This window comes from Myiozetetes cayanensis, unplaced genomic scaffold, assembly GCF_022539395.1.
Source record: "Myiozetetes cayanensis isolate MyiCay16 unplaced genomic scaffold, myiCay2020 scf13, whole genome shotgun sequence".
NCBI classification, from domain to species: domain Eukaryota; kingdom Metazoa; phylum Chordata; class Aves; order Passeriformes; family Tyrannidae; genus Myiozetetes; species Myiozetetes cayanensis.
In genome coordinates this window covers 21,839,926-21,861,820 of record NW_026086937.1, presented here as the reverse complement: position 1 = coordinate 21,861,820, position 21,895 = coordinate 21,839,926, and the positions used below count along the sequence as shown (strand labels likewise).

At 44.4% G+C, this 21,895-nt stretch overlaps 1 protein-coding gene and 1 non-coding gene across 2 annotated transcripts; both read right to left on the bottom strand.

The window, feature by feature from the left end:
- Positions 1–1,443: 1,443 nt before the first annotated feature.
- On the bottom strand, positions 1,444–21,288 carry KPNA4 (karyopherin subunit alpha 4). Its single transcript, XM_050308106.1, has 17 exons — positions 21,104–21,288; positions 14,132–14,176; positions 13,293–13,382; positions 13,176–13,205; positions 13,033–13,085; positions 12,269–12,364; positions 12,083–12,168; positions 10,270–10,356; positions 9,904–10,073; positions 9,756–9,800; positions 8,724–8,855; positions 8,433–8,565; positions 6,842–6,942; positions 6,132–6,203; positions 5,300–5,462; positions 4,441–4,535; positions 1,444–3,445 (listed from the first exon to the last, which is right to left on the bottom strand). Exons 1-17 carry the CDS (start codon positions 21,170–21,172, stop codon positions 3,347–3,349), a joined length of 1,566 nt encoding a protein of 521 aa, XP_050164063.1. The 5' UTR covers positions 21,173–21,288; the 3' UTR covers positions 1,444–3,346.
- On the bottom strand, positions 7,816–8,125 carry LOC126636507 (small Cajal body-specific RNA 7). The gene has a single exon (XR_007628045.1). It is a non-coding gene; the product is annotated as a small Cajal body-specific RNA 7 (non-coding RNA).
- Positions 21,289–21,895: the final 607 nt, after the last annotated feature.

The following is a 21,895-nucleotide window of genomic DNA, read 5'->3' as shown; positions in this document are numbered from 1 at the left end:
TCAGCTTTGGAGCACATCAAACACAGGACCCCCATTTAGGATGGATTTACTAGCAAAAATGGGAATTCCTTTAGGGAAATTAGGTTTCCAATCATCACTTTTCTGTGGATAATCAACCAGTATTACCTTTTTTTTTAAATCTATTCTTTGTGCCATTTGAGCTTCACTGCACCAGTAGCTAAAAATGACTATTAAGAGTTTGTAACTTTGCACGTTTGCTGCTACTAAGTTTCCTCTCACAAATATTTGATCCAGATGCAGGACTTCTCTAATTGTTCCCAGCCTCGGCACCAGCTTTCCTGCCAGGAATTTGGTGCCACGCAGAGATGAGGAAACATTTACAGTTAAAAGTGGCAAAAATCTACAAGTTTTAACATGAAGATGTTCTTAAGTTATAAAGCTGCCTTAGCCAGTAATTCATTTGAATAGAAATCCTTTTGTTATCTTGACATCCTATCCATAAATTACTATTTTTAAACAGACTAACCTGCTCCTCCACCACCAAAGCAGGTCACAGCTCCCTGGCAGTGCCTGTGATCCACCAGAAGATGGGAAGTACCCTAAGTCGAGCTGAAATGAGATCTTTTCACTTCAAAAACACAGAAAAAGTTGATTAATATCCAACCTCAGTACGATCAATGTTCCCAAAGGCAATCCAAGTTATGTCTTGTTAAATCCAAGACTCCCAAGCAACTCCCTTTCCCCAGCAAAATATTTAATTCCATTACCTCAAACTGCAACCGTGGGGGAAAAAAAGGCACTGGACAAAGCGGTTTCAGTTTTGCTCCCAAAGAACTCCAGCAGTGCCACCCTGTGGAGGCTGGAATATCTCAGTTATCCATGTTCTGGTAAAACAACAGGTGACAGGAGCTGCTGGGAAGAAGGGCAAGAGGATTTTTCATTTTAATAAAAAGGAAAGGCAAAAAAAAAAGGCAAAAAATTTTGAAGAGCATCAGCTTCTGGTAATTTTCTGTAATTGTATTACATCAGGGAAGTGCCAAAAAAAAAGGCATTTTTGGCAGTAAATATAGACTTTGCCAATGTTCTGAAGGGGTTTTGTGTAAGAAAGCTATTCAGAGTTCAGAAAAGTTGCCACAAGGATCTGTTCTCCTCCTCCCCCAACAAGAAAAGATTCTAATAAAAGCAATTTTCTACAGAACATCCTCCACAAAGGTGGTTTAGTGTGAAGATGGCCATTTACTGAATGGAATTCCCCTTCAGAAGGATTTAATTTCCCTTCACTTAACATGAAAAAACCCCTAATTTATCAGTGAATACACAGAATATTATTAAAGATTTACACCAAAATAACTATGTGCCTCCACACCACACCAAAAAAACCCCTCCCCCCAGAGACTCAGGAAGCCCCTTTCTTCAAACCAGCTCTGCACCTTTCCATGGAAAACAATTATATTGCAGAAAGAAGCACCCAAAGCACCAGAATTGCAAGTTTTAATGTTTATTTTCCCCAAGACAGCCTAGCCTGCACTCTACTTGGATAAATTCACAAGCTAGTTTTCCGCTGCTTCTAGTTTTAAACTTTTAACCATGTTTCTGATGACAAGGAATGCTGCAAAAATACTCTAGTCCAACAAAGAGTTATGATCACAAAATAATCTTTATCCATTCTACAGTGTTTCAGAATTACCAGTTGATTTTTTTTTTTAAACACAAGGTAGATATAGATGCTAATAATGGTGGCTAATCTGGTATGTTTTATTTATTATAGCAAACTGTTGTTCATGCAACACTTGTGCTCAAAGGGGAAGGCACAGCATTTCCTACAATGAGCCACCTTATAAAGAGTTCGGTTTGTACAAATTTGTAACCTCGCCTCGAATTTAGTGTGCAGGACCTCAAAACTGAGGCATTCCTCCAATTTTATAAAAACACTTGCACATCCTTTTTGTGCAAGTTTGAAAAATACAAAGTTTTTTTTTTCTCTCTAAAGTGGCTCAAAATAGATTGTTCATGGCTGCCTACATCTAAGATAAAAAGAGTCTAAAACAATTGGATTAGGCATATTAAAGGTGTTCAAACCATGACTTGATTTGTACATCTATTCACACCTCTTTTCTCGGTCTTTATTCGGCAGTACATATGCACCAAATTTCAATTTTTAGACGTTTCCATATCATTTTCATAGAAAACAAAGTTTGAAAACAAGTAACATTGAAACACAGCACGGTATCCTACCACAACAGAAACATTTTGGTTACAGGACTCAACAAAATCTAAAAATGAGCTATGCTGTAGATTACCACATGCAAAGGTCTTCATGTTATCTTTGAAAATGAAAAGGATGAGATTTTTTTATTACCACATTTTACTGCTTTCTACTATTATGGCAACTTGTGTACTGCAACACAGTCTAGTTTGAAGGGAAAAATGAATGATTTTTTTTTTTTTCCATGCAAAAATCTACAAATTAGTTTTGATGATATGGAAAAGCTTTTCATAACATCAAACATTCATCTGGTGCAAATGCACAGGGAAGCCTTCCTGAAATTCTGACTTTACAAACAACTAAAGAAGCCGCACAGGAAAAGAAATTAAAAACAACTCCAAAAGAAAAATAAAAGAGGGGGAGAAAATAAAAACAAAACAAAAAAAGAAACAAAAACAAAACAAGAGAAACACAGGCTGCAGGAGTAAACCAGAGTCTGCTGCTAAACCGGTCTGGTGTCCAGTGTAAGGTGACACTCCAAGTCGGATGGTTTAGGTTGTTCCAGCCCCCTGAAGGCGACTCAAGCTCCATGCGCTCACAGACAGCATCACACCCACTCTCTCATCACACGGCAGGCCCGGAGCTGGCCCCGAGCCCCCGCTGGGATCCAGCCCGGAGCCCCCGCTGGGATCCAGCCCGGAGCCCCCGCTGGGATCCAGCCTGGCAGCGAGTCCAGACATTCACTCAACGTGTCCATTCACACGGTGCTTCATAGCAAGGCCTGGGCTCATTCTCTTGGACTTATGTGGGCATCCTATTCTCTTATGCTTACGAGGCTTGATGATGATATACTGCATTTCCCCCAATTGCTCTAGGAAGTCGGTGTTCTTTCTCAGGCACTGAAGATCTGTGACCTGTAGCCCTTTTTTTTTTCTTTGAACAATCTAAATAAGCATTCAGTGTGAAGTTTTTCGTTACATTTTGCCACTCATTCTCACTCGCACCCACTCGCCATCTTGACTTCATTTGGGCTTTTTCTGTGATTCCAAATGAAATCTTCACATTTGCTTTCCCGATTTAATGCAGCAGCGGATCCCATGAGCCAAGATTGATGGATCAAACCTTTTTTTTTTTTGTTTTATTCAGTGCTGCATTGTACCTAACTTCCAAAATACCACTCTAAAACTGGAACCCTTCTGCTGGTACATTGGCAGATGAATTGAAACCAAATGTTCCGCCTTGTATTGCTTCTGGAACAAGGCTTGGATCTTCATCAATCTGGAACGGAATGGGAACACTGTGAGTGGGGACAGGGACACAAAACCTCACTAAAAAGCAGCTGCACAATCCAAGCACCATCTCCCTCTCCACCTAATGAACTTCCTTGCCTTGAGTCTTCCCCCCAGTTTAGCAGAGCACTAAAATGAAGTAATCTAAGCTGAAATGTTTTAGCTTTCATTTAGCAGGAAAGGCACCCAATAATATCCTGTTTATGGAATTTTCATTCCTGGAAAAGTATTCTGACAGTCTTCTAAACAGTCACCGTTCTTAAGAGATGACCAATACCATTAAGTCAAGCACGGATTAAAGCCAGACTGCAGTTTCTATTTGAACTGGGTAGCACATATTTGGTAACACAGGTTACCACACTGGATTCAATCCCAAGTCCTGCTGTTTATGCAAAATTTCAGTTGCTAAACAAGACTTGGACATTTATTGCTCACATAAAAGTGAAACTCTGGCACAAACTGATCTTCAAGGTGCAAACAGGGCAGGAATGCAGCTGAGCTCTGCCATTCCTGCAGCTCTCCAGCCGAGCAGAAACCCCTTTCCCTGCCCAGCACACACTGCCATGATTGCACTTCCTTTCTCTGCAATCACGATTTAAAGTGCACACAAATCAAACCTCCTTTGATTTGCCTTGCATGGCTGAACTGAAAACAACATTCCCCATCAGCACATCCCACCCCTGACGTTGTCCCAGCATTCCAAGCCGGGAGCAGCAGGAGCTCCTGCTCGGCACTCCAGGCAGCAGGGAGCTTATCAGAGGGGAAGTGTCAAGCTCAGAGTTAAGGGAACTATTCAAAGCCTGGGATTTTAATCCCTGGAGATGAGGCTTAAATTAGGCCTCAGATCTTCTTTAGATGCTCCGTGGGGAGGGACGGTGGGAGATGTGGGTGGTTCAAACCAGGGCTCTCTGCACTGAACCCAACGAGCCCCACAGAGCAGCTTCACCCTGAGCCATCCCGATAAACCACCCCAAGGGCACTCACATCATCTGAAGAGAAGAACTGATCAATGATCTCATAAGCCAGTTTGTAGATGTCTTCATTTTCATGGTTTTGTAGCTGTTCAATTTTCTCCAGCCCTGTGACAAAGGCACAAGGAATCTCAGGACACCAAGCTCAGGCAAAACAATTCCCCAAGAAAGACATTAAGAACTACTCTGGGAACAGAGTGGCTATGATTAAGGTGCTGTAAACTCCTATTTGACATATTTACATGTATTTTTATATACAGATAAATAACATGTATTTTTGGAGCTCTGACAAGCAGAGTTTGGGCTCAAGAACCTCTTTCCTCCTCCCAGCCGTCACCAATCGCTTGATTTTTCTGCCCTCCCTCAAGATTTGGTATTTTAAAAACTATTCTACTCCACGTTAACAAATCCCCCCCCAGTTTTTTTACCTGTGCCCAAATTTAATATCACTGTTTTTCATCCCTGAGAAGTTTCAGTCAACTTAGATAACAACTAATATAGAGGAAGTCTCAGAGCCATCAGGAAACTAAAGTTATCATATTTCTAGAATGATTTTATGTGGAATTATTTTTTCCAAGTCCACCTGGACATGACTTGTGCATGACTAAGGTAAGCACATCATCCCTGCATTAACAGAAACTGTCAATGAGAATAATTTCTCTAATCAGTAACTGTAACAGAATTAGCATCTAATAAGTTTTATTGCCATTATCCAGCTCCTCCACATTTTAACTTAGGAAAAGCTGGGTATACTTCACCTGACAGGCATGAAAAGGTCACTTTAAAAAAGGTTTTAACCAACACACAGCAGGAAGCCAAAGCATCAATTTCTGCAAAAAAACCCTCAAAATTCAAAATATTGACCCTCCTACCTCCACACTCTTCTATAAGGTTGGCTATGGTTTCTGCTTCATCTTCAGCCATTTTTAATATATTACTTAGTCCATCCAGAACCACTTGCACAACTTGTGCATCTTTTACTGTCAGCAAATTGCAAAAGGGAGGGATTACATTTTGCTGGATTAAGTAAGCCACCTGAGGGGGGAAAGGCAGGAGTTACACCAGGAACGTGGCAGGCAAACAGTGCAGCACAAACACCCACGCAAACAAACTCCATGGAGTCCCAGGACTCAAAGTTACCCACCCAGGTGGGTGGGATTCAAAAATCCCCTTGTAGAGCATCAAAAGGTAACATTTATGTTAATTATTATTATGTAACTATTATTATTATTAAAATGTAACACTTACAGATCAAGTTATAAATATATTTAAGGGCTACAACACACAAGTAGTAGACACTGTGAATTTTTCAGTATCAGATGAGGAGCTTCAACCTCACCTTTGAAAAGCAACAGCACCACCCCAACCCTGCCACTAATCTGGGCTTACAGTGAACTGGTGTAATTCTACTCCTGGGATACCACCCTTGGAATCACCACATTGATGGTTGGGGAGCAAAGGTAAAGGAGATGTGGAGTGCCCAGGAATCCCAGCAGAGCCTGAGTGAAGTCACTCCCAGCTCCCAGGCCACCTGAAGATGTCACGTCACTCCAGAAATCAACGAGCTTCCAACTGGAGCTCACCCTCAAATCCCCTGTGGAACAGGGAAGAGTTCCTGCACAGTGGAGGAACAGACACCTCCATAATCCTGGCACTCCCTCAAATGCACCCAGGACAGGGAGTGGACCTCAAAGTTTGACTCACTTGGTCTTTTCTTCCGCTGATCGTTAAGTTGCTTATTGCCCAAGCAGCTTCCTTCTGAGTACCAAAGTCACCCTAAAAACACAACCACAGGCAGAAACAATCACTCTAGGATTTAAGGCATGCAGCATTCCCAGAAAAGCTTGCACTTGTTGCAGTCCACCCTGCACAGTACCCCTGTACCAGCTGTCTGTAAGCAGGGAGGTAACTCCTAAATCCTGTTCTGCTCATCCCTCCCCTGCAGCCACCTCTTCCAATCGATCTTCCAGGGGAAGGGAAATTTGTTTACACCAAAGCACATGAAACTGCAGCACTCACTCCACTCTCTCCCACTCCTTATCAACAGCTGTCATGTCCTACAGGCAGAGATAAGCACTAAGTGTCAGCTGTGATAAAGCCCTGCGCACACTGCAACTGTGGCTGTCTCTGATGTTCCTCAGCTCAGGGCTGTTTATTCAGTTTAAAAGGTCTCCAATTATTTCTCAAGGATCAAGAAATTGGCAGTTAATAGAACTATTTGTGAATAGTCTTTCTCCCTAAATACTTCCTGCATCCTATTAGCCATCCCCTTTGTTTCTGACAAGGTAGATCCTCGGGAGCACAAAGTGATCTGGAAACTCACACTTCAAGACAAAAAGAACCCCAAAACTGAGAACAAACACAGGCATTTGAAGTCCCACGTGAGCATTCAACACCAATCCTCGTGGTCTAACCTTATCTAGAAGATGAATTATCATTGGAACAAGGTTTGCATCTATTACTGCCTGAACTTGCTGCTGGTTTCCTGCAGTGATGTTAGAGAGGAACCACACGGCTTCCTGCAAGACAAAGGGTGGCAGGAATTAGTTCAGACAGTCTTCTGGAACATTTACTCCCACTGCAGCAAGATCCTGTATCATGCACGTTTTTCCAACTCCACCAGACTCCCCAGACTGTTACCAGTTTACAGCCAAACACTTCAGATTAAAAGGAAAAATTATTTGGAGATTAAAAAAAAAGGTCACAAATGAGCACTCAGTAATTGCCTCCACCTCTGAGAGTGACTGCTGGAGCAGTTTCAGCTGATGGCCAGAGGAGCTCCAGAATGCATGACAGCATCGTGTTTTCCACACATGAGAGTGGCAGGACATGTTCTTTACCTCCCTCATAATGTCTCTCTCCTTGGCTTCAATCAGCAGGGAAACACAACACCTATTACTTAAATGCTTCATTTTCAACAGTTATGGGACCCTTGATAGTCCTTCTGTCCACAAGCCCAGGACTCTCCTTCCAGCAACACCCAAAAGCAGGTGCCTGGCACACTGTGCAAGAACAGCTTTCCCCCAGGAGCCCCTCCCAGTCCTGAATTAAATTAATCATTCAATTAAAAATTAAATTAAAAATCAGATTTTGAACTAAGCCAAAGACTGTGCCTGGATTCTTATGTTAAGCAAAAATCAGGAGTCCTCACCCACCTTTTTAAGTGGGAATCGATCCTTTAGTCAAGAAATAACAATTTCACATTAATTTTTCAGTATATTCAGAATTTCAGCCTCTAATCTTACAGCTGAAAGATTTCTGCCTTCCTAGAAACCCCCCATCACTCCCCAATTCCCTTCCCAACCTCTCTGGAACAACAACTGTTTTAGCTGAATGTTTCTCTCCACGTGAGAGTCTGGAATTTTCACACGTCATTCAACTGAGTCTCCGAGATCAGATCACAGGAGCACTTTCATCAGTGACCCTGTTAGAGATTTAGGATGCCTGGGCTTCTCCTGGTGGGCTTGTTTTGGGCTTTAATCATCGGCAGTGTGGCAGAGGGGCCCCAGAAGTGCCCAACACGCCTCAGATGCACTCCGGAGTCAGCACCCAAAGTCAGTGCCCCCATTTAAAGCCTTTTCCATCCATCCACACACACATCCCCCTCCCCACCCCCAGCTGGCTTGGTTTAAATTCCATTTCTCACACACACACACTCCATTCAAAGACATCCAATTATCTCTATTTCATCACTTCCAAGAGAGTCAGTTTAATTAAAGTGACATTTCACGTATCGAGAACTCCCAACTTTTAAGTCAACAGCCAGATTTAGAAGATAAAGCTTTGATTTCATAAAAATTCAATTAGAAGAAAATCAGGAAACAACATCCTTGTCAAGCACAACTCTGCAGCTCCTCAGAGATTTCCCTGTGGATGTTCATCTCCTGAAAAACCTCAGCACTTGCTGCAAGCTGCCCTAAACCGCTGTGAGGAGCCAGCAACTCAAACCATGGGGCGGAACCCAAGCTCAGCCAAACAGCAAAGTTCTCAACGAGGTGCAATCACTTGCCTTATTAATTTTTTCTTTGGGATGTGTCAGAAGAGCTGGGAAGTGGGAGAGAGCCTCGCAGTTCAGCACCACCTGTGTCTGCTCGTCGGTGCCGGTGACGATGTTCCCCACGGCTCTCAGCGCGGCCGTCTGCACGTGAACACACACAAAAACACCTCAAAACACAGCTCTTCTCACCAAAATATTGTTATGGCTGAGCAGAAACAGCTCAGAAAGCAAAAGGAAACCAGCTACTTTCTCTACTGGCACGTTTTGAGCAGCACTTCCTGCAAGGGATCCAGACTTACTTGCACTTTAACTTCTTGATGGCTGAGAAGAGGAACCAAATGAGGGACTATTCCGGAGTCTATGACCATCTGGATCTGCTCATTGCCAGCATCCGTTAGATATGAGAGTGCCCAGACTGTATCTACCAATATCTGACAGGAAACAGCACAGGAATAGCACAAGTGTCACCAAAATAATTAAAACTGCACCATTTAGAAATAAATGAAAGATTCCTTTCAATTAGTGCTGTGCATTCACACACAGAAAATCTGATTTAAACAGCTGTAAAAATCTGAACATTTTCAACTGACAGCTTACAAAAACTGAGTGTTGTTTTAGCTGACAACTCCTGACTGATTGAAATGCAGCCATTTCCAAAATTCAAATAAGCTTAATTTCACCTACTTACAGACAAGACATTAAATAGCATAATTGCTATATGAACATTAGTTAATATATTTAGACATATTTTTGCAAAGCACAGTTGCCATCAACTCAGACAACTGAGCTACAACTTCACTAGGAAGCAAAGAATCTCAAATTCTCATTTATGTTTAGGCAAAAAGATGAGCTATTTTGTCATTGCAGTAAAGTCTTGCTCATTTAGTTCGCTACTAAATAACAATGTTCATATTTGGCACCTCAGAAGTTGCATCTAAACCTGGTATTTGACAGGTGTAGCAGACACTGTTTTTTCTTTCATTTACATTGATTTTCATTACAGATTTAAGTGCTAGGCAGAAAAAATTCCTGTATTTATCTGTCAATGAATGCTCACAGAAATACAACTGAAACTGCATTTTATTTTTAAGTGTGCAGGGAAAGTACATGCAAATAAACACTTGCACAGACACAGAAATATCAGGGGGGAAAAAACCCAAACTGATACTTGAAAATAAGCAGTTAAAAGATACCAAAATAAGTTTGCCCTAATGAAAGGGAATATCACAGTTTTTCTTTTTTATAAAGAGGTTATTATGACTAATCTATGCTCTTTTTGAAGCTGAAATGCAAAGAAGTGCATAAAAGTGAGTCCAAGTTTGGTTCCTTACATTTACATCCGTGTGGTGAATTAAAACACAGAGTGCTGGAAGGATCTGAGGAGGGAAAGGAACAGATATTTAATATTTTAGAAGTCATTTCTGAAGGCAGACAAAGCCCCAGCTGGGGTTGGGTCCCACTGAGCAGCAATTCCATCACCTCCTGAATGGTCTCCATGGGTGGAGGGGGGTCTTTGTGGCGGCACAGGTTGACCACGACCCAGGTGACGTTCCTTAGGAAGGTGATGGGGATGGATGGGCTGATGAAGCACAGCAGAGGCTTCACTACTCCAAGGCTAATAACATAATCTCGACACTGGGGTCCATCACCTGCTCGAGACAGCACAGAATTAGTGGGATTTCAGCAGCAAAGCTCCATAATTCATGGATTTATAAAAGTGTGGGCGGGGGAAAGGGGGGGCAGACAACACCAAACCATCGACAACAGTAAACAGCCCAACAGCCCTGCAGATTCCATCAAAAACTTTATCAACAACACTCAGAACTTGGAAGGAGTAACACCAACCTATGATATTTCCTAAAGCCCACACAGCTTGCTCACAAACGTTTTGATGAGGTGAATGCAGCAGCCTCAGGAAAAGCGGCACAGCATCTGAAAGGCACAAAAAAAAACCCACGGGACGGTCAAAAAACGCTTCTCAAAACACCAAATATTCACATCCTCAACCTGCACATAGGAAATTTTTCTCCTAGTAAAGAGCTGGGTAAAAGTTCACTCATTTCCCAGGTGATACTGAAATAAAACACTGCAATAATTCTTCCTTCTGCCCTTCAGAATATTAAAAAATAAACCCTGACACTGAATTTGTTTGCAAGTCTCACAAGTTTCCTGCAGCTTGTCAGGGCTCCAGATTTAGCACAGGATTTCTGAATTCAATAAATGTCACTAAGTTATGCACTAAGAATCAACTGCAAAGCAGGGACTTTAAGACCAACCTCACCCACTCCAGTGAACCAACTGCAGAGTTAAGTAGGTGCACACTCTGTTATGGACTGGGAATGTAGGAAGAGGGCAGGAAAGGCTTCCACATTTAGATATTTGATCCTGGTTTATTTTTCCCCCCCCAGCACTAAGGTGCTTGCTTACATAATAGCTGAGTCTATAAAAAACCCATTTACTTTAGATCACAGATTTCAAGAGAAACTGGTATTTTTAGGTGCTCTCTCAATGTAAACCGTGTTTTACTAGAGAGAAATAAATCACTGCAGGAGTCTTAATTCCTGCTAAATAAGGGTATCTTATAATGCCTGCATGCAAGGGGGGAAAAAATCCTCCCCAGCAAGCATATATTCCATATTTTTGGAAAGATCACAACAGACCATTTTTTTTCATTGAAATAAATCAAATTTTCAGGTGTCAGAGCTGTTAAATGGACTAATCAGTGCATACACAGACCTAGAGAACACCACTGACAGAAGTGCTCAATTCATGGATAAACCAGGTTTAAATACAGTGTTCTAGAGCAGATTATCTATTAATTAGATTATTAATCAATTAAAGATTATTAATTATGGGACAGATTATCTGTTAATTAGATTTCCAAAAGAAAACTTGGGATGCAATTGGGGAAGAAAGAGGATGGGAAAAAGGAAAATTAAAAATATTAAGATACACAGCAAAAGGGTCAAATCCAAATTAATCAAAGTCAACAGGTATTTTAGCACTGAGGTTGGGAAAGCAAAGGACAACTAATCTTGCAACCAGAGTAAGTTTTGTGTATTTTTTCCTGAAATTTTAGGCAAAGAGCTCATTTCACACTATGTTTGACTATTCCATGCTATTCCTTCAACTTGATTTTGGAAGAGTTTGATGTCAGGCACCCTCTGGACTTGGCCCAGAGCTCTCCCTCACTTTTTGCAGCAACAACCCTCCAGTTGTTGTTTCTTGTGGGGGGTTTGTCGTTGTTTTTTTGTTTGGTTTTTGGTGTTTGGTTCAAGGTTTTTGTTGGGTCTTGCTTTGTTTGGGTTTTTTTTTAAGTTTGGAAACTGGAAGCCAACAGATCCCAACTCTGCTCCAATACTGGGAGTTTCCAGGAGATGTTACTCACCATTAGGAAACACAACTGAATTTAAACCTTGAGAAAATAAAGACCAAAAGCAGGCCTGTGATTCACCACCTGCCACAGGTAGAACACCCGGGCAGGTGTTCATGGGCAGGTCTTTTGGTGATTGACAACCTGATTTCAGCCCAATCCAACACATGGCTTTGCTTGAGAGGAACAGGGGTGGGTGTGGATGCTTTTTACAGGGTATTCCAGATGTTGTTGCTGTTGTGGCAGCTCCAGATGCTACTCCTGAGCAAACCCTGCTGCACTTACTGGACTGAACCACGGCCTGTGTCTGCTCCGAGGTTCCCGAGGCGATGTTGGTCAGAGCCCACGCAGCCTCGAACTGTAAGGAAGGACTGCAAGGCAGGGGAAACACAACAATTATTGTGGCATGAGCCCTCAGATCAGGCTGCACATCAGCTGCACACACCAGCAGTGAGAGCAGGAGATACTCACTTGTCATCTCTTTCAAGACAGTGCACTAAGATAGGTAATATTCCTGATTTTATTAGATCGTCGATGGGTGGGTTGCGGTCACTGGAGAGCAGCTTCCTGAGGGGAAAAAGGGAAATAAAACACATGTAGCAGACAAATCACAGTGAGGAACCCACAGCAGGGCAGTGATGGCTTCCTGCAGCTGAGTTTGGAGTCCCCCCAAGCTCCCTGGCAAACTGTTCCAGTGCCACACCACCTTCTGGGCTAGGAATTCTTTCCCCAGAGTGTCTCTGCTCTCAAAGGCCAAGGAAGATTTCACTTCAAGTGAAAGTAACAGAGCCACAAAATTAAAATTACTGAGCTGCTGGAAAAGCCAAAGGCATCCCATCCAGTTCCAGTGCCTTGGATGTTTATCACCAGTCAGTAAAATAAAGCCCAGAGTTCTCCAGCTCCACCCTCCTCCACCAGCTCCTTCCTCCTCCACCCACCAGGGAGACACTCACACCTTCTGCATTTAAAGCTAAGCACTTTACAGTCCTCCTAATTACATTTTTTATTCTATTTGTGAGATGCACCAAGTTTGCACCGAGATAAATCCATGTATTTACCCATAATGACAATCCACACTACTTAAAAGTTGTCTTCTGGGTTTTTTTTAAGTTTTCTACATCAAGTTTTCTTTTCAAAAAAGTAATTTAATTACATACTATTTCTAGTTAAGCCAGAACATATTTTCTGATAAAATAAGAATAAACCCAAGATATTTGAGAAAGCTGTGTTCTTACCTTGCTGCCTGCACAGCACTTAACTGTATACCCTGGTTGTCACTTGAAGCATTCTAAAATTAAAAAAAAAAAAAAAAAATCAGATTTTCCACACGTTTGTCACCATGACATGAGGAATATTTGAACAATCAACTCGGTTTTACCTGTACTATTGCCTCCAAAGAAGTGTTTTGCTGGGAAGACAGACACAAAACCAATTAGAAATTCAAAATGTTTTTAAAGAATGCAAAAAGAAGATTTGCTTGAGAGTTAATTCTTACCACTCTAAAGTCACCATCTATATCTGAATCTTCACAGATATCTTCGTGGGGAACATTCCTTCTCTTTAGGAGATGCTCATCTCTCTTGTTCTGCAAGAGAAAAACGAGTGAACACCCTCAAAACTTTGACTCAGGACGTGTGGGGGTGTCAAGGAAGGAAGAGGAGCTTCTGTTTCAAACAAGCCTCATAAACATTCTGTCATTGATGGTGTGAAAATTAACAACAAGTTGGAATGGACTGCACAGAGAAGCACATTTTGGAAACCACTGCTTCCCAAAAAATCCTGCCTCCAACTTGATCTACACAGCAACAACTCGGGCTGGGAGTTCACAAAGCCATGGGCGCTGACATCACAACCTGTGTGTCATCGTTTACAACGTGACACAGCAATTCCCAGGGGCCAACGTTCTGTTCATCCCACAAGGGAAACAATTCCAGCTGGGATTCCTTTCCTCAGGAGCCAGTTTTCCAACAATTCCAGGCTTACCTTCAGACTCCTCCACTCTTGTGTGCTGTAAGAAAGCAGCTTTCAGCAGGAACAGCTGATTTTTCAAAGGGAAAAACCAAGCTTTTTATAAGTGTTAAAAACCTGGCTGGAGGAGTAAGAATGATTTATTAAATTATGAATAAAGCCCTGTTTTTCAGGGCAGAAATTACAGAGCTCTCAGGTATAAAAATTTCAGAATTTCCTTCTAAGCTGAAGTTTAGATTAGAGAGACAAAGAGACAGTGGGACAATGTTCTTGGCAGATACAGAAAGAACAAAGTTTGAAACAGAAACTCTTACATTTTACTGAGTAAAAATCCCATTTAATAACAAAAATCCTGGGTCATCTCACCTTTCTCAATTCCACAACAACTTCATTTCTTTGTCTTCTCATAGTCTGCAAAGAATCAAGACCAAAATACATCAGATTCTGAACTCAGACCAATTTTAAAAGTTCTTGTACGACTATTTAAGTTGATGCACTTTAAATACTTGTACACAAAGGGTTTAATTTTAATTATAAATGCAGAAATCCTACAGGAAATGGACACAACTATATTATTTGTGACTATTTTATTTCACAGTAAAGCGGTCTCCTAGGTGTTCATGATGAGGAAAAAAGGGTGTAAATAACCAGGAATAAACAGGTGTCCCTGAAAGGGAAAAGTTGAAAGAGTTGTGCCTAAAACAGCCCCAAAAGCTTTATAAAGACCAAGGCAAAGCACCAGCGAAGCAGCTTTATAAACAAACTCAAATTAAGGTACCTTGTAAGCAAAGCCAGGCTACAAAACTGTTGCATAAACAACATAAAACCCTCGGTACTTCAGGAGCACTTTTTTTGGAGTTATTTTCTCTGCAGCTCCCACTGACAGAATTGAGGAGCACAATCAATTGTAAATATACATAAATTGCTTTATTGCTGCTTTGTTACTGCAGTCAAAACAGGAGAATAAATCAGTCTGGAGTGACTGTGTTCCACACTTTGAACTTTGCTGTTCTCATTCACTATAAAGTTCAAAACAATTCCACTTTTATTGTGACTTCACTTCCACCAGTCCCAGGGAAAGCCTGAAATCCTGGAAATAAAGGACAGGACAGAAGGAAGCAGCTGATCTGAAGAGAAGGATTAAAAGCCTGACTTTCAGAAAATAATTATTTGGATCAAAAAAAAAAGTGCATTTCTTTAGAATCAAATTTCAGCTCGGAGCAGGACCAAGCACCTGCTCAAAGGAAGGAGCTCCAATAAAAAAAGGAGAGGAGCAATTCCCTGTGCTCCTAGAGAAGCTGATCCACTCCTGGATCCCATCCCACCACTGAGAGGCTTTGGGAAGAGGCTCCAAATTCCCAAGTCACCGATCTGCTCCAGGCTCTTGCTGTCAGCCTGTGCCACAGTGCTCAGGGCAGCCCCTCCAAGGCTAACCTGGCACATCCAATAGGAAAATAATCCGGGGAAAAAACTCTGATAATGAGATTGCAGAACTGCACCACACCCCTGATGAGCTCACAGGACCATCAACACCTTCCCAAAGCACGGGACAAAAGCAGCATTCCTATCACAAAGCTCCAGTGGGAGGGAGAGGGATGATCCTTCCCACACATTACTGGGCACCAAGAGCAAGAACCCAATGGGCATTTTCAAGGAGGAAAAGGCTGAATTGCTGTAACACCGACTTAAAAGAGATGTTAAGCTGTAAAGGAAATTAAAAGGAACTGCCACAATTAGCAGGGAGCCCAGAAGGAAAGGGGTTCCAGCTCAGGTGATAACAGCACCAGGACAAGCACATGTGACAGGGACAGGGCAGGAGGTGAGTGGCACCTAAACCACAACAAAGCCTCAGCTGTGCCATTTACAAGTTTCTTTACTTGAAAAGTCATATGTGCAGTTGATTAGACTTAAAAATCCTCTGCTGGAACAAGAGGAACGTCCTCCTTGGCAGGTTCTTGGTTTCATTCCTGCCTGCTCTGCAGAGACCTGCACACCTTGGACTCACAGAAGCCTTCACATGCAAGACAAGCTACCAGTGAAGTCACTCTTGGGCACAATTCACCAAAATAGGGCTCCACTAAAATAATCCTCTGTGTAAACAGTGGTCTGTTGACAAAACAGTTATTACTGTTCAACCTGTCACTGCTCTTCCTCCTGGGAAGAGGAAAAGCACAACAAAGGAGAACTGAGGTCAGCTCTGGCATCACCACCCAGGCCTGGGGATGAACAGTTTGGAGAAATTGAACTGCCAGGCAGAGTCCAGATCAACTTGTGCTGTCTTTTGGAAAACAGCTCCAAGGGCAGACAGGGAGGCATCGGAAAGGGACGTTATTCCTTCTGTTCTGTGGGAGATGTCACTTGTCACACTTCTCTGAATCAGTTCCCAGCTTGCACTCGCACAGCTGTGAGCAGCAAACCAGCCCCAACTTAAAAGTTTTGGAAGCAGAGTTCAGGATGGCCCTGGGAAGGGCTCCAATCACAGAACAGGCATCGCTTCAGCAGGAATCCGTGGGGCTCTTTCAGTCACTGGCTCCTGTTTGTCGTTTGCCACATCAAAAATCAAATGATCCCATCTATTTCTGTCAGCCTGGGACGGCCACCCCTCCATCCTCCTTTTTTTTCAATTATATTTAGCTTCAGATTTCTCATAAGGGCTATTTCTGACCATTAGTCATGACTGAGCCCTTCAGCTTATCATTCAAATCTCGTGGTGGGTTTTTTTTTTTTTGCTGTTATAAAACATTTCCCTTGAGCAGCTCCATTGATACACCTGCACCAGGAAGGGCTGACAGCACACAAATAAAAAAGGCAGAGCTTCACCTGTTCCTCTCCTCCCAGGGAATGGTTTCCAAAGACACAGAGTTTCTGTTGGGGAACTGCAAAGGCAACAGTTGCTGCCCAGCAGAGCTGGCTGGGACCTTGTTCCTTCCTGGGAAGTTGCTACCAAACAGAAAATAAACCCAACAAAAAACAGCCCAGGGGGGGTGTGGGGGTGGAAACAGATTATTTATCCCCTAAAACTTTTGTGGGATGGATGGCATTTTTGAGGATTTTCTTACTGAAACACAGCACTCAGACTGCAGACTGTGGATGGAGGGGATTTGTGTCCAACCACAGCAATGATTGGGAAACTTTGGCCTGTCCTTCCCAGGTCTAAGAGGCACCAAACCATAAAAGAAGGGAAGAGCCCTCCAGGTACATCCAACTTCATAGCTGGGTTTGATAAAATCCCCACTCTTCACATCCAGTGTAATCCAGTGATCCCCCCTATTCCAATCCTAGGATAGCATATATATTTATGTATTTATATATATAATTCCTCTCCTAGACTGATCCATTACAAACTGGAGCAACCAAGTGTTCTCCCAAGATCACTGACACAAATCCTCTGGAGTTCTAAAGCCAACACAGCCTCTACAAGATGCTCCCCAAAAAACCACATCTCAGCAACTGTTCCCCCTTTCAGAATAACTGTGGGATTCTCAGTTATGGATAAATAAACAGAAATCAAAAGGATTTGTGCTGTCAGCTCAGTTTTCCCTGCAAAAGTTGTGCCTGGCAAATCAAAAGCCTCATCCAAATATCTCAGGATCATTTTTGAAGTGACAAGATGGATGAGCTTCACCACAGAACTCCAAGTCAGCTTAAAAGGAACCTATTTTTAACTCCGTGAGTGAAATTCCTGCTCTCCTTCAGTTCTTCCACATTTAATCCCAAGGATTTGTGTGGGATACAGAAGAGGTTGAAATGTCCAATATATCACCTAAAACCACCTTTCTCCTGGAACTCCCCTGGAGCTTCCTCAGTGTTCTCAAACACATCATTAAAGTCCAGTGGATGTTACTGGTAACTCTTCAAATCCTGACACTGCTGATCTCAAAACATCTCGATTCAATGGCTGCTCCAAAATCAGTTCTGGAGTGCTCTGCATCACAATGTTATCATCATTTCACATCATGCCTCTCTCAATTACAGAGCAGAAATATCTATTTACCACTATTAAAGCAATTTTTTTAAGAGCCAGGGAAGGAAAAGCCAGCAGGAACTCAGCAGATTCTTCCAGTGTTCCCAGAGAAATGATAGGCATGAAATATTTTTCTATTTCATCTCCAAAACAACCCCCCTAAATGTCAGGGAGATTTGAATGCTGCAGCAGGCAACAGTCACCACCAGAAAATGAGGTGTTGGATCACCTGGTGAAACAAAACCCAGCAAAAATAACCCCCCCCAAATCTCCTCAAACCTTCCCAAAACAGGGCTGCACTCCAGGCCCCTAAATGCAGTATTTCCACAGATATTATTTAAATAAACTCTTCACAAAACCATCGCAGACACAATGAATTTGCACTTATCTGGCCTGTTCACTGTAAAGATCTGGGGGACTACAATTAAAAATAAACTGGAAAGAAGATTTGGTGGCAGCACAGCCAGACCCACAATAAACAGAAAAAAACAAAACAACCAGCTCATCCTTTCTTATTCAAGGAAAAAAAAAAAAAGCCCAAGTAAAACCTGTTCCTCCTTGAAGAGACACCAGATGAAAAAAGTCACCTTAACCAGCTCCCTAATGGATCAGCATTTGCATAATTTAATATTAGAGTCCAGATAGGCCCTTGTACAAGGAAGATTTGGGGGCTGGATGTTACAAAAAATAAAAAAGTGACCACTTCTGCAGTTTTTAAGGCTCCTCTTTCTGCTGCAACAACACTATTTTTTCCCCCCACAGCTCTAACAACTCCTAAATCTTGAAGGCCTTACCTAGACCTGACCAGAAATCCTAAAAAAATCCAGATACTGCCTCAAACGACTGCTCTCACAGCACAGCCTCCCCCGGTGTTAAAAAGTTTATTGTCCTGTGTATTCCTTGGAGCGGGACCATAAATAAGGAGAAAAGACAAGGAGATATTTTATATTTGTGGCCTCAGCTCCCACTTTATTCCCAGTGCCATCACCAATCTGTCATCTCCAAACACATGGCACAATTGTTTACAACGTGCCCCTGCCACCAGGGTTTACCCAAAGCTCCAGAATGGGAAGGAATTTTGCTGAATTTCTCATGTAAAACAGGTGTGTGTGCTTTGGGTTTTTTGTCTTTTTTTTACCCCTTTTCTCAAGGGCAGAATTTGGTATTTTTAGCAGCACATTGATACGGGAAAAAAAAATCAAAGTTCAACTTTGAGTCGTTAAAGTATCTAAAAAGGTAAATATATGCTGAGTACTTTAAGAGATAAAACACAGGAAATTCCAGGGGTTTTTGTAAGGAATACCAAAATCTTCTGTGAATATTTAAGTGCTGGAAGGTGAGGACAACCTGACAGGAACTGCTGGCAATGGACTGATCTGAGCAATGTGGATTTACAGACAGAACATTTTTAGGTTTGTATTTTACAACAGTGTCTAGAAGTATCTATTAACTCGGGAGTCACCAAAATTAGAGGGATTTATGATTTGCCTGCAAACTGTGAGGGATAAGAAAAATAAGATTCCTCGGAAAAGCAGCACATGGTGAAGGCAGAAATACAGTGGAGGTAAAAAGTGGGAGGAGTGAAGGAGAGGGAGGAGGGAAGGAGATAAAGATCGAGGGTTGGCTTCCTCTGCAAGTAACTCGACAACTTCGTGCCCAAAGCAGCGGGAATTGGGGGGTTTTGGGTTATCCCACCCGGCCAGGGCCAATTCCCTCTCACTGATGACAAGTGCCATGTGGGAGCGGTTAATTAGCAGCGAGGACAGCCAGGAGCCCGAGCTATTGTATGAGGAACAGCCCTGCACGGCGGTTATTTTGGGTACCCGGCATATGCTCCAGGATTTTGCTGGATAAATGTCAATCCCTAAAATTTCACACGGCCCCGCTGTGGGTTTTCACTGGGTAAAAGGCCACTCAAAGTGCACAAGCAAATAAAGAAACCCACTGAGGAGATCCTCTCCTTCCTGACACACACACACGTGCTTGTGTCCCTCTTGGACCTTCCCCACCTCAGCCCATTTACCCAAAAACTTCGTGCACAGGCACCAAAGCAGCTGAATTCCAACCTGGATCTTCCTATCCATCCCATTTTTTCACTATATTATCATTTCCACGTGCCTTCCTGCAGTTGTGCATTGACTGATAACAGAATTTATATAAAAACAAATGAACATCCGAGGGCGAGTGGTTACTAACCAACCTCCCAGCAGGGCAATTAATTATCCCCACTCCCAGTATTTTTGGCACCGCCAAACTTTGTATGTAACTAAATAACAAACTGTTTTATCAATCCACTCGGAAATTGAAGGGTTCCTGACTTCTGAGTGGCTCAGATGGGAAACTCGGCTGATGTTTTAATTAACGCCAGCAACGTAAATGAACCTTTCACTTTAGGACAGAAACGCTGTACTGCCTTCACATGAAACACTGGAATATTGTGGAAAACGCTGGGACACCTGCAGGCCAGTGAAAACCGGCCGAAATTCTCAGCCAGAACCCTGCACTGACAACCTGAAGCTCCAACCAGCACTGCTGGGTGAGCGCTTGAGGGAGAGGGGCTGACACCTGGTTTTAAAATTTTACTATTTACCGAGGAAACCCCGAGTTATTTATATATTTTATATATATATATATAAAAATATTCTGCCGCGTTTAGGAAGCACCTTCTCAGCTCAGGCAACGGATGTGGCAATGCGGCCACCCAAAAAAAAGTTTCGAGGCCCCGTGCTACGAAGTCAGAACCGCTTCTCTAAAGTAAGAGGAGGGGGGAAAGGGAAAAGCAGGGAAAGAGTAACATTTAAAAATAAAAAAAAACCAATAGAGAGAGGGAAGTGGCTGGGGGGGGGGTTAAAATAATATTTCTTCCAAAGGGCGGGCAGTTATGTATTTATTTATTTATTTAGAGGCACGCAGCACAACACCCAGCTGGGGCCTAATTCCTGACTCAGGGTTTTAGGGGCTGCTCGGAGCGACTGTTCATGGGGAAATTAAGGCCGGGCCGCCCGGTCCCAGGGGCGGAGCGGGCGGCGGCGGCAGTGGCAGTGCCCGGCCCGGGGGTGGCCGTGCCGGGGTGGCCGTGCCGGGGGTGGCCGTGCCGGGGTGGCCGTGCCGGGGGTGGCCGTGCCGGGGGTGGCCGTGCCGGGGGTGGTTGTGCCGGGGGTGGCCGTGCCGGGGGTGGCCGTGCCGGGGGTGGCCGTGCCGGGGGTGGCCGTGCCGGGGGTGGCCGTGCCGGGGGTGGCCGTGCCGGGGCCCGCGGAGCCGCGGCGGGGCTGGCGGGGCGGGCGCTGCTCCTCGCCGGGCTCCGCCGGGCCGGGCCGGGCCCCACGGCGCGGCCTGCGCCGCTCCCTCCTCCCGCGCCGTCCCTCCCCGCTCACCTCCAGGTCGCGGCCTTTGTTCTTGAAGTTCTTGAGGCGCTGGTTGTCCAGCTTCTCGCTGTCGGCCATGGCGGGGCCGGCGCGGGGGGGGCCCCTCCGCCTCCTCCTCCTCCTCCTCCTGCTGCTGCTGCTGCTGCTCCTCCGGCCGGGGCCCGAGCGCGCCGGGGGGAAGCCCCCGCCGGGCCCGCGGCGCGGCGGGCGGGCCGGGGCTGCGTGCGGCGGTGCGGGCGGTGCGGGGCTCGGTGTGCGCGGCGGGAGGGGCCGGGATGGGGAGCGGGATGGGGAGCGGGGCTCGGGCCGGTCCTGCGGCCCGAACGCGCCGGAGCCGCCGCGCAGGGGAGGGAGGGCCGGGCAGGGACGGCGCGAGCGGGCGGGGGAAGCGGGGCCAGCCTCGCTCTGGGCCCAGGCCGCCCATTGGCCGCGGCGGCGAGAGGGAGGGAGCGGGCGCGCGCTGACGCGGGGAGGGCGTTCGCCTCAGCGCCGCCGCCATCTTGGGCGGTGCGGGCAGGGAGGGGCGGCGGGAGCGGGCACGGGCGCTCCCCGCCCGCCGCCGCGCCTGCGCCGCCGCCGTCACCGTGCACAAAGTTAACGTTTTAATACCTCCCTACTACTTGGTTTGGTGTTCGCTCCCGGCGTGGAGGCGAAAGTCGGCGCTTTAGTCTTTCCTACCGCGCCACACTTTGCGTTCGTTCCCCTCATGGAGTCCAAAGTTAACACTTCAAGCCGGCCCCGCGCATCATTTTTGATTTGCTCCCCTCGTGGAGCCGAAAGTTAACGCTTTATCCTGTGCCC

Coding starts and splice junctions, on each gene's coding strand:
- KPNA4 (XM_050308106.1), bottom strand. CDS start 21,172: ATGGCCGACAGCGAGAAGCTGGACAACCAGCGCCTCAAGAACTTCAAG. Junction 13,086..13,175: donor CTTTGGAGGCAATAGTACAG/GTAAAACCGAGT, acceptor TTTTAATTTTAG/AATGCTTCAAGTGACAACCA. Junction 8,856..9,755: donor TTCACCACACGGATGTAAAT/GTAAGGAACCAA, acceptor GTTTCCTGTCAG/ATATTGGTAGATACAGTCTG.